The sequence below is a fragment of the Xiphias gladius genome, chromosome 20 (genome assembly GCF_016859285.1).
Source record: "Xiphias gladius isolate SHS-SW01 ecotype Sanya breed wild chromosome 20, ASM1685928v1, whole genome shotgun sequence".
Taxonomy (NCBI): domain Eukaryota; kingdom Metazoa; phylum Chordata; class Actinopteri; order Istiophoriformes; family Xiphiidae; genus Xiphias; species Xiphias gladius.
In genome coordinates this window covers 11585191-11598097 of record NC_053419.1, presented here as the reverse complement: position 1 = coordinate 11598097, position 12907 = coordinate 11585191, and the positions used below count along the sequence as shown (strand labels likewise).

The 12907-nt window shown below is 41.9% G+C and overlaps 1 protein-coding gene across 2 annotated transcripts in view; it reads left to right on the top strand.

Annotated features, from left to right (window-relative positions):
- sh2d3ca (SH2 domain containing 3Ca) overlaps positions 1-12907 on the top strand; it is a 55240-nt gene that overhangs the window by 4773 nt on the left and 37560 nt on the right. For both annotated transcript variants that reach the window (XM_040157627.1, XM_040157626.1), the window contains exon 4: positions 1330-1369. In XM_040157627.1, coding sequence (XP_040013561.1) covers positions 1330-1369 — 40 coding nt within the window. The remainder of the gene's footprint in view (positions 1-1329; positions 1370-12907) is intronic.

Genomic DNA, 12907 nt, shown 5'->3' with positions numbered 1-12907 from the left:
CCCCTTTAGTCTTACATTTTATTGACCAACCAATTAGTCGATTAATCAAGAAAGCAATCCGTAGATTCATGGATAATGAAAATGATAATTTGACACAGCCCTGCAGTCATAGCCAGTTTCAAGTTAAGTTTAATTATATAAGGTAAAATCACGAGTTTCTCCTTTTCTCCCAGAATGTTCATACTTAAAATGATTTAAGGGTTTCTAGCACAGAGTAGACTGAGCCAGCAGTAGTAGAAGTTTTATCGAAACAGAGTCTCAGCATTAATTAAATAAATGTCAAGCATACCAGTATGCGGAGCAAGATCTGTTTGTATTTGCACCTGGAGGATCACACTTACAATCTAAATCTGACTTGCAAGAAAGGTTTAACCTGTTTTCTATGGTTTCAGGGCATAAACATAAGGCATGTCAATAAGTGTTTGAACCACAGCTGGTATGCTTGGCCTTGACTGCAGCTCTACTGTAGTGCTTGACGGCCTTCCTCCTATCTAGGTCTGGTGTGGTATTTGTTTTCAAAGCTTCGTGTATGATCGGAATGTTTTTATATTCACAGCTCTGTCCCGTACTCCCATCTCATTATTTCTGAATAATTGGTGATGGTATCAGTTTTTTTAATTTTATTTTTTTTTAAACTGAAATCCAGCACAGGAGCAGTTTGGGAAGGGAATGTCGAGCTCCTCTGCCGTGGGACCTATTAACATTCCTGAGCCCATTGCCACGATGGGACTCTTTGATCTGGACTCTCTGTGGTCATGTGTAACACAGCTTTGCTCTGCGCCTTATGAGACCCATCATGCAACTGGGAACTGTGCTGATTGATCTTAAAACTTGTATGAGAGTGTAATTGCCCCTTTGGCTCTTGCTTGCTCAGTATCACAAAGCCACACAGCAGTGCGCTCGGTACAGCTCTTAAGACTGCAGCACAGCAGGGTTTTCGACACATGATCCGGATCCATTATGAATGTAAAAGAGTGAGTTATGGTGCCCGAGAGATGTGAGAGGCCAGCTCCATATTCAGCAACCTTAGGTGCTCAGTGGGGTTTGTTATCTATCCATTTTCCATGAAGCTGGACTGCAACAACATTTTACTCAGTGGAGAGGCCGCTGCAGAAGTGGGTCATGGGAAAACAGGCATGTTTTTTGTCTGTGGTAACATGCGCTGCCACTGTTACAAGACCAGGTCAAATACAAAAGCAGAAAGTCTCTGTACATGTGTGTATCATTGCACATTATTACATTGTTTAACATTTCTTCTATTTATTCTTTTTTTTGCTTCTTTTTTCCACTTATTGTCTTTTGTTTTTCTTTTTTTTTCTGTCTCTTCAGCCACATGGAGCCAGCAGAAAGCCAGGCTGAGTATGTCCAGGTAAGTCCACTCTGTCCAGATGTGTGTGCATCTGCATGTGTCTTTGTCATCTGCTGTCAGTGTGTATGCTCTCAAACATGGGATGTGATTCTGTGTGTGTACCTGCATGGGATTGAATCTTTTCCCATAGAAAATCTCCCTCGTTCAATGAAACAAAGTCTGCATTATTATGGCTAAAATGATAATCAATGCTCCATACTGACAGACATTATTATTACTAATGATTATTTTCGATCTTTCTATACATCCTGCACTGTGAAATGTTAGATGTCATCACATCCGAGAGCGTTATCTTTAAAAATACTAACTCCATGAAGTTTAGTGTGAGGAAGTATATTTCACTTTTACTCAGGCAGAGACAATGTGTTGGTTTTAAAACACATTTTCTTCCGCTTAAGCACAATGACAACAAATTTACAGCACTGGTGCTTGATTAAACCTCTGCAGGTCCTTGCCCCCCAGCGGTATTGATGATGAATGTGAGAACACTCTTGGTAGGTATAGGAATTGATTAGAATGAGACAAAAACTGCAACTTTTCAGCTTGTTTTTTAATCTGCGATAATTTACAACGTTTACTTTTTCATTTCATCACACTCAGTGACACACATGCACAAACATTTGCTTGCCGGTAGATGTAAGTTGTGGTTTTCGGCCTGAATGAGCCATACAGTTTGAATTTCCTCCTCCTTCCCATATTATTGAATTAGATTTTTTAACTCGAGCGCTCAGATGTAATTGCAGCCGATTATTAGCTCTTAGTCTTCAACAGCTATACTGATTTCAACAGGCTCACACTGCATTTCACCTAATTCAGTCTGCCATTTAGCTAATTGATTTTGGAGAGAAGCAGTGCAAATGTCAGCAAAGTGCACCTAGCAGGGATTCTGTACTACAGCCAGTAGGTGGGGCCGTATACTCGAGCTGTGAGCTCCTTAAAGATCAGAGAGCGTGTGAAGCTGTTTCATGGCCTTGGAGATGGATGATATAGGGAATCATGCATCCTGTATACTATAAACACACACAAGTTCAAATATTGTACTTTAAACTGGCAGCAAAAGTGGGAAGCAAGAACACGAAAGTGAAGCTCAAAAAGGGAAGGAAGGAAGAATCAAGAGAGAGGGAGGGAAAGACTGAAGTGAGCTGTTGAGCTCCTGGGATCTGTTTTCCTATTGATTATACATCACAGGTGCAGTGGTAAAAGCCTTCTCCTATGACCCTGAGCTGTATTCCTTTTGTAAAACAAATACATCCAACTTCCCCTGGCCACCACAAATTGACTACAGTTAAATCCCACAGCACTGCCTTCCTTGTTAGGAACAGCATGTAAATAGTACACTTCTGTAACTTCTCACGCTGCTTGCCTCAAACATACTAAACTTTGACTTTGACCTCATAAATTTGAGGTTCAGTCATCGATATAATCTAAGAGTTTGGATTCAGATGGAAGAGGGGCATTTTTTGCATCAATGTCTTGTTTTACTGCTGTATTTACAAGCATAACTGTTGTAGGCAAAACTTAGGGGGTAACAAAAATATAGGGTAACAAAAAAAAACATTTATAAATTGCACTTAGCTGTCTAGTATTAGTTTAGCCAACGTGGTAATTTTTCTAGTGGATGAAGGCCTAAAAAACTTGTTAGATACAGTATGTGGTGTTTGCTGTCTGAAATAAAGGCCTCTTTTCCCTGGAGGTTAATGTTTTATTTTGTAAAAATGTATACATTTTTTGTAATGTTAGGAATGTAGTCTGTATTTCAAAAAAGAGGGCCCATATCCATTCTGAAACACTGCTGTGTATTATGTCAATCAGTGCTAAGGTCCAACATAATTTTGTGAACTGTGCCTTAAAATTAACAAATTAACAGATTTTAAAAAGGAAGAAGAGAAGTAGGGTGACTGTTTTCTGCTTTTAACCCCAGCTCAGCTAATTTTTTTAAAAATCCCTTTACATATTTTGTCACCCAGATTTGTTTCTCTTCTCCTTTTCTCTCTCTCACACACACCACAACAGCCCCTCCCATAACCACCCACCTGCCCACCCACTCCCCGAAAGCTGCCAGCAGTCCTTCCATCGCCTTCCATTTCCCTGAAACATTTATGACAGCTGATGTTTAAATCAGGAGGGGGCCTCAGTGTTCACTGTTATAATGGGAAAGGCCAGGCCAGTGACTCTCCTTCAGTTTATCACATGTCCACGTTAACATATGTGTACACATATTTACACACACACACTTGCATGCAGCATCACACATAGAATGAAAACAGAGAGTAGGGCAAACAAACTGATCTGGTCGGAATATGCTCAAAGAAAATAAGCAATCAGTAGGAAAAAGCCCCAAAGGATTCAGGATAAGCATCTTCATCTTTTCGGCTTTATCATAAAATATCCATCGTCATTCATTTTTCATGGGGAGGCACGGCTGGTCAGGCAATATCAATGGTTTTTGTTTTTGTGAATTTTAGTGATAGCTGTAAAAAGCAGCTTTGACATGGTCTATGTCTGAGGGGGGGGGGGCAGGCCTGACCAAAGTGTGTCATTAGATAACTAAAAGATTCAACAAAATTCAACAAAATTCAACAAAATTGATCAGTCTAAATCCGAGCTTGTTTTTGAACAATGTGTATGATGTGTATGTGTGTGGGTACTTTCTCTATGAGTGTATGCATTTGTTTTTTCCTGCAGCCACAGCCCTACTTTGTCTTCTGTCGTATTTAGTGGTCTGGTGCTAGAATGATGGGAGGGGCGGGGGGGGTTGGTTCATATGAGGTTTATTAACATATGTCTGGCACATGAATTGCGCTGGTGCTCTTAAAAAATATTAGTGTCTGTGTGTGTGTTTTTGTGTGTGTGTGTGTGTGTGTGTGTGTGTGTGTGTGTGTGTGAGAGAGTGAAGGGACTCAGCTGTATATCTGTGCATTACTGCATGTTTGATTATGCAAATGGTTTGAATTTTCAAAATCTGTATGTGTGTGAGCCACCTGATTTAAATTAAGGCCGTGCCCTGTGGGTGCATGTAGGCGTGTGTGCGTGTGACTGTTACAGTAGATTGAATTAATGTGGCGCCTCTTTAAATGAGAGGGGGTGTAAACTTTCAGGGCTGGTCCCCACTAACACACCCCTGGAAAGACTTCAGTTATTTTTCCTTCGATGTGCAGACAGACTGACAAAGACACAGAGTACAGGCACATGCCTACACGCACACACACATACACAACATACTCTGTGTGTAATTAAAGGCCATCGACATCTTGGATTATTGCACAAATCAGTTTATGTCGGCCACTGAAAAGAAAAGGGCCCAGATTAGATTAGCACTACATCTTTTTATGGCACGTTGTCATCTGTAAGACTTGACCGCAAAATCTGACTTTCAGGACATGGACACAATAACAGAAACACCTGGAGTACCAAACAATGCCCTGCAGTAAATACCAGTATGGTGAAACCCATTCAGAATTCAGAATATCATGAGTTTGCTACACATACAATTTTTCAGTGTTCACACCTGACACACCAGGAATTCATGTGGCAGTTATTTGCCCTCTTTGTATCTTGTTGAGTTACCTTATGCTGTTTTACAGACTTGCCTTATATGCATTGTATAACAAGACTAAAAGTCTACAGACATGCTAGCTCAAGCCTGTACTAAGGCACAGCAGCCTTGAGTTAAATGCTAAATGCTATTGTCTGAATGAGAACATGCTAACAGTGACAATTAATGGCATGCTGATGTTTTGCAGGAAACGTTTATTGTTGCAATCTTAGTTCAGCCTGTTAACTTTGCTTATTAGCACTGTCTATTTATGTGTATTAGCAACCTCCTAGTGGCATTGAGGGAAAAGTCAGGTGATCAGCAAAGTCATTTGCCCTCACTGATGCCTGAATTGCTGGTGCTTCAGTTGCAAACACTGAAAAATGTGTGATGTGGAAAAGAGAAAAATCTCAAAAATCCTAATACCACATGCAAAATACAGGAAAATTTCGTTGGCGAAGAGGAACAGCGGACACTACTAGAACATCAGCGACACTGACTGAAAAACACAAAAAACATTGGATATTTCCTTCACAAACAGCAACCTCAAAAATAACCATTGAGTTGAATCAATACATCTGTGAGTCTCATTAAGCGCCGATATTTATTGCAGGGCTACTATATTCTCAGGTGCTTCTGTTATTTTGCCGACCCTCTTCAAGGTCACCATGCTCATAGCACTAAGCAGTACACGAGACACAGAATAATGACACATTGATCTGTCTAAGACAGCATTGCACGTATCTTTATTCATGCTAAAGATGTGTCTAGTTGCTACAGCAACCCATTTCTAGGAAGGTTTAGTCATTTTGAGGCGATGAAAGCAAGACAGCTGATTTTTAATTGTGCTATTTCACACCTAAACGAATGTCTTTCTATATGTCAGTGTGGACACAGTCATAGCATTTCCAGCAGGCCTCTTTGTCTCTCTGCAGCATTATTGTAGGCTAATGTTTCAAACGGGCTTTGAAACACGTATCTGATTGTTCAATATGGATTAACCAGTTGTTGAGTAGGGTCTACACTGATGACAATCAGATACACACACACACACACACACACACACACACACACACAGATCATTAGCTGTACCCTCCTAACCCCCAGCGGAGCCCGGCCTTTGTTTTTAAACAAGCACATGTGCACACATAGACACTCATAAAGATTTGTGTGCACATATAATCTTGATCTGCCCTCGGTATGTCTCTTTTCATCTTTCACACACGTGCACATACACACATTTTCACACACTTACACACACTCTTCCACTGTGTATACTCTTTCTCTTTCTATCTCTGTGTCTCTCTCTCACACACACGCACGCACACACTCCTTTCATTAGTGGGATGCTTGCAGGCACATGCAGGGATTCTCCATTGTGCTCCCTATCAGCCTGCGGGATGGGGCTTACTAATTAATATATAACTGAAGACCGCCTCCAAGCAGGGGAGGAGATGTAGAGATAGAGGACTGGAGGGAGGGGAGGATGGAGGGATGGCCATGGAGGAGGAGGGAAGTACAGGGGAGAGAGGAGAGGTAAAGACAGGGATCGAAGAAAGGAGGAGGCTGGAAGGAGGAGGTTGGGCTAGTGAGGAGAGGTCGGGATAAGGAGGAGGGAGATAAGAAGGGTTGGAGAGGGGCTGGATTTGATAGAGCACAGAAAGAGAGGGTTCCGGGATATAGGAATGCTGAAAAGAGAGGATAGATTCAATGAATGGATATGAGGGTAAATAGATAAAAAGCTGACATAAAAAGAAGAACTGAAAATGAAAATGGAAGAACAAGTACCTGTGCTCACATTTTCTGACAAAGGCTCTTTTTGTAAATGCATAGACTAAAATAAAGATAGATAAAATGGTTTAAAGGGAAGCAAAGTAAGGACAAATTAAGGGAAGAAAAAGAAGAAACACGATTGGGGTGATGAAGTGTACAAGACACTTAAGTAAGAGAGAAACTCTCTTTAGTCTTCCTAAAGACACAAAATGGGATGAAGTTAGGTCCATTTTTCTTTCAACCTGTGTCTGTGGAGAGTTGAGTCTATTACAATAAAGCATCTTAAATGCTGTGGAGTAGTGAAGTTTAGGGCCTTGATGAGATGTCCTACAGTACACTGTGTGTAAAATAAATAAATTGTCACATTTATCTTCATGATGAAATAGCGTATGTAACAACGGTTTTTAATACATAGATATTCAAGATGGTGTACCTTATGTTGACTCACATCTGATACAATATGTTTGTCTTGATGAATGGCAGTAAAACCATATACATTTTTGGACCGTTTGGTTGGTTGCACTACTGGATAATTGTCATTGGTTGTTTTAGTTACGGTATTCTCAGACATTTGTAGCTTTCAGTCAATTTAAAGTTGTGAACTGACTTTTATTTAGGTCCGTGAGAGATTCATAACATTTGGATTTCAGTACATGTAGTTCACTGCCAACCCAATTCAAGCCAGTTTTTCTGCTGGAGAAAAGTTAGTAAAAAGAGCAAGTTACCGATGAACCAGAATTACCAACCCTGAGTGTTATATCACAGTGTAGAGCACTATATATTTTTTCTATGTATCAGATATTTTCAGAGAACATGGTGTGACTCAGTTGTGGTGAATCTGTTGCTTTGCTTTAGTATGACAGCTCCCCATAGCAGCCATTTGATAGCTGGTTGACTTGAACTAATTCATTTAAGGATGCAGAGTGACGAGGAAACGCAAGCTGAGGCTTTCAGATCACACTGTGCATCGAAACAATGAGAAGACGTGCCCCTGGTAGGATTCTTTCACTTGTTCAAACACTTGTTTAAAAGGATTCTGAGGTATAGTATAAAAAGTATAATTTTGTGGAGTGGCATATGGCTAATGCACCTTACACTGCAATTCATTTTCATTATGGCCTGTCTGAATAGAAATTAAGCCCCCAACATTGGCAGGTTTAATGCTAAACTCTGAGCTACAGCAGACCATCTATGTTTTAAACTCTGCATCCATCACATTGTCATGTGTTTTTCCCACGGCTTGCAGTTTGGGCTGCATGTGTGTGGTGCAGCAGCCAGATGTAACGTGCTGTATGTTGGGATTGTTTTGGATTGGTATTACAGAGGATGGACGGAAGGAAAGCCCGGGGCCCCTCTTAAGAGATTATTTGTGTCCCCACTGTGTAATCTGTCTAATCCAGTGCTGGATGGTTTGAGATTACATTAAGAGGAGACGCTGCAGTTAATGAATCCATCCTGTGTCTTGTAGCTCCTTATCTAAAGGCCTTTTTCTCTTTGGCTCTGACCCACTAGCATGCATTCAAGAGGCAGATTAGCAAAGTGATTACTGGCATCATCTGATGCTGTGTGTGAGTGTCTGTATGTGTTTGTTTGTGTTGTAGAGAAATTACCTAAAAGACAAGAGAGAAAACAGCAGCATACAGTATTTTTGTGACCTGGTGTGTTGCATATTTCTCTCCTTCTCCGGCAATGTCTCTCTCTTGCGTTATTCTCCCCTGCAGTGGTGCAGACCCAACTTAATGCAGTGTCAGAATTTTGGATGCTTTCAAGGATCTCGCAGTGTTGCCATGGTGAAGCGTCCTCAATGATGTCACTCAGTCAGGCCTCTGGAGACAGAGCCCCACCCCTCCTGGCATCTCCCTGCCGGTACGCCTGCCTGTGTTTGTGTGTGTGCGCGCAGATGTGTGTGTGTATCTGTATGTGAAATGGGCCGGTGAAAATCACACCGTGTTATCCTTGAAACACCTGCCTGTGTTTCAGCTTATAATGAGCTGTCTAGCTGCAGTCTGCATGGCTTTTTAGAGACACATTATTATATTCAGCCACACACACACACACACGCACACACACACACACACACATACATACATATTCACTGCTATCACTAGTAATATATAATAGTGTGTGTATGTGTTGACATGTAGGTGGAATAAAATGTGTGAATATGCAATCACGCATGTTTGTGTGTGTGTGTGTGTGTGTGTGTGTGTGTGTGTAATGGGGGGCATCCCTGTTGGGTTCCTTTCTTGGCAAAAGAAAGGTTAGATTCCTTTGGGAGGCTGCATTCCTCCTCCTCCTTTCGGTCCTTCTACCTGCACCTTCTTTATTCATCACCTCATCTTTTAATTAGCTTTTCTTTCCCTCCTCCCATTTTTCTCTCACTTAGTTCCTGTTTTACTCCCTCAATGCAACCCCCCCCAAAAAAACCGTGTCAGCATTGTCTCAGCACTGAAGCGGGGGTCGTCGGGTGGCTGGGTGGGTGGGTGGGGTTTCTGCCTGCATTTCGACAACGCTCCTCTCTGCTTGTACCTTCTAGCATTCACCCCCCCCCCCCAATCCATCCATCCATCCCTCCCACCCTCTCTCCCTCTGGTCCGCCCTCCCCCCACCCACACTCCTTTCATCAGCAAGCAATGAGGTAATCCCTAGCAGCCGCGTGAAGTGCAGCAAGTGCAGTGAGAGGGAGAGAAGCGAGAGCAGAGGCGACAGAAGCCGGTGCAGGGACAGAAGCAGAGGAGATGTCAGGAGCTGTAATATCACTCGCTGTTATCAGTGCCAGCTGTTAGCGGCTCGTTTGTAGCTAATGGCTGATGTGGTTACCAGCAGCTGCTTGCAAGCTCTATCTGTTGTGTTAGCTGTGTAGCTTGTAGCCTGGTTTTGTAGTGGTGGCACTATGTTGAGGGGCTGTTAGCCAGGCAGAGAGGCAGGCAGGCGAAGAGTCTGGCAGGGGTTGGGACAGGCTTAGTCCAGGGGCTGGGGTTTTAGATCGGACAGCCTGGGTGGGGTGGTGAGAGAGAAGAGGATAGGTGAAAAGGAAGAGAAGAAGAGGGAGAGGTGAAGTAGCGGAAAAGGAGAAGGGAGCGTCGGGAAAGGTCTGAGGAAAGGTTAGCAGAGGTGCAAGGTGTGTACCTACCATGACGGATAGGTGTAGTCTGTGGAGTGCCCTGTCGGCTGCAGCATGCTGCTTCTACCGGGGATCCTTCATGCAGGTGCAGGTGAGTGAGCATCTGTGAGTGTGTGTGTGTGTGTGTGTGTGTGTGTGTGTGTGTGTGTGTGTGTGTTTGTTTGCATGTGCTTTGATACAGAAACAGAGAACCTGTGCTTCCCGGTGTGTACCAAAGTGCTTTCAGTACATCATATTTCATTACAAGGCATGTGTGTGCTCTGTTTTCATATACTATCCAAGTTTCTTATATTTGGCGCATTTGTCTATGCACGTGTGTGTCTGTTTGTAGGTTTGAGCTTGTGTGTATTTGTGGGGGGGGGTGCTCACTGTTGGCTCCTCTCCGGTCCCGGCAGCCGGTAATGTCAGCCTGCCTGCTAGCTGGCAGACTGATGATATCATAGATGCTGAACAGTACTTGGGTGTCAGATGGACTGTGTGAAATCACAGCGTAGAGAGAGTGATAGAGGGAGGAGAGAGAGGTTTGGGAGTTTTGTATGTGTGTGTGTGTGAGAAAGAGAGAAAGGAAATTTGTGTTTCTGATTTTTGTGTTTGTATATAAGAGGGAGAGAAAGTGTGTGTCTGTAGGGTACAGTAGGGTGAAGCATACAGTGTCCTACAGTATCAGTTTTACTTTGGTCTAATTCTGGCTCTTGGTGCTTGTAACCCAAGATCCGACTTTATTGCTGGAGCAAAATGACACCCAAAGTATATTTTGTATGTGTATACACTATGTTGCTGTGTCAGTTATGCTTGATATTTGATGCTTGTATTTTCAAAATGTCAACTTTTCGGGGACCAACAAAATTAGGTTTGTTGTAGGGGGACCGCAGTGCTTATCTGGCTTTTATCTGGCAGGGTTTGGTTTGTAAAGAATTTCTTCAAACATGGGACTCTTCAGAGGGGGAGTGTAAAGGATTTCACATGACAGCAGTGATAAAAGTAGAGAATACATCAAGGGCATTGGTTAATAGATGAGATAATGAGAAATACTAGACTGTGAGGAACCAAAAGATGTTATTGCCTGGGGTTATGATACAGCTGGACGGAAGTGGTTGTACTAGACCATTTACAAGTTTTCTCTTCTCTTCTCTTCTCTTCTCTTCTCTTCTCTTCTCTTCTCTTCTCTTCTCTTCTCCTTGCCATGTTTGTTTGTAGCTGAGTACACTGTGTTGTTATAATTATAGCTTTACTTTAAACAAGAAAGCCGTAGAGTTGTGTTTGTGCGTTTGGTTTCGCCGCGTTTCAGGGCAGTAATCCCGATGTTTAGTGTTGGCGTGTCCCACCTTGTCTCTGGGAGCAGGACATTTCGTCAGTGTGACAACTAGCTGACACAGTCAGTGTCTTCATCTTGCATTACTTTGGTTGTTTTGTTGTTCTAAAAACAAGTGCCTGTTGAGAAAGAGACTCTTGGCTGTCTTTTCTTCCTAGGTTTGGAGGCATCTGCTTTTGCTTAGAGTGAAGTGTTTTGAAGCTCGGAGTAATGAAGTTATTTTAATTAAATCTGTCATGGGGTTCCTGCGTAGTGGTGGTTGTGGTAGGGGTATGTGTGTGTGAGCGTGGAGTAAATTAATTAGTACTCGCTGGATGGTTAGAGTTAAGTGGGAGCCTTTCTATTGTAAAATAAAAAAATTACTTAATTCTCTGCAATGGGTTTGTTTACTGTGTGATTTTGTCTGTAGACCAATATCGATTCCCCAATCCATTCTAATCAAACATAGCCTGTCAAGCACAATACTATGTGTCATGTAACCCAAACATTGTCTGCTGCTCAGACAAGTAATGCTCTAATCATTAGTTGTTCTGCACGTTCAATGTCATATCGATGCTTTTTCTTTGCCTCCCAGGGGGTAATCGTTATTTATAATGTTTACACTTTCAGTTTTACATTTAGTACTTTTCTCTTAGACACCCACAACTGGTGATTGAATCTTCTTCTATCTGGAAAAAAAATAAGGATTATTCACTGCATGTGAAACTAAGCCTGCTCAGGGGAACCAGTAATGTTCATATCTGATTATCTATATTTCAGCCCCCCAAAGCAGAACACCTCGACCAGGTCAAAAGAAAAGTTACTGCTATCACCTCATTTAACTGTGAAAAATTTTGATGAGAATTAATTGGTAGTTGGGGTTTTTATTTCACTTATTTTCAAAACTTAAGTGGTGTTTTGTTACACTTTTTATTTACTTCTCAGCATAAATCCTTAATGAATTGTCATCTGTCTCTATGAAGGTAAGAAGATAAAATGTATCCTAGACTCATAATGATAAACCCAGACGATAACATCTGGCCGGTGGGTCAATAGTACTTTTTCCATAAAAACTAAAATAGACATTAAAATATGATGCCTTGTTCAGGAAACTGTGAGAGTTATTACCCACAGTGTATCTCTTTGCTGTCTGTGCAACCCTAATGACTTCAGACCGTCTTGTCCATGCTGGCTTTTTCTTCATGAGTGTTCATTAGTGGTCAGTAACCACAGCAGGAAAAACTGCTTCCACTACAGAAAATTGTAACAATTATATTTTCTCTTTTCAAACCCAAAATAATGCACATAGAGGTGTAATGTGGATACATCACTGCTTTTAAAGTTTTAAAACCAAAATTGCAGCCAAAAAGGGCAAAATAAAGAAATAGTTTTTATAATTGATTAATTAATTAATAACACTGCATTCTTTCACAAGGGACATGCAGAGCTGATGTTGATGCAGCGATAGTGGTGTGTGACCTCTGCTCATCAACTGTCTCAGCGGACAGAGATTACACTTGATCCCCTGGTCTAGACTGCAGTATGCTAACTATGATCACAAACACACACACACACACACACACCGCAGACATGCACACACCGCACACACGCACACACGTACAGCTTAACCATTGTGTCTGCTTTGTACCCAGGGCTTCCAGCATGTAAAAACTGGGACAATGTAACTGCCCGCTGGACTCCTGCAGCGGTAAAACCCCGCATCAGCCCCCCAGAAAAACAGACACTTACATTCACACACACACACACACACACACACACACACACACATACATGAACAGACACACCAACAAATAC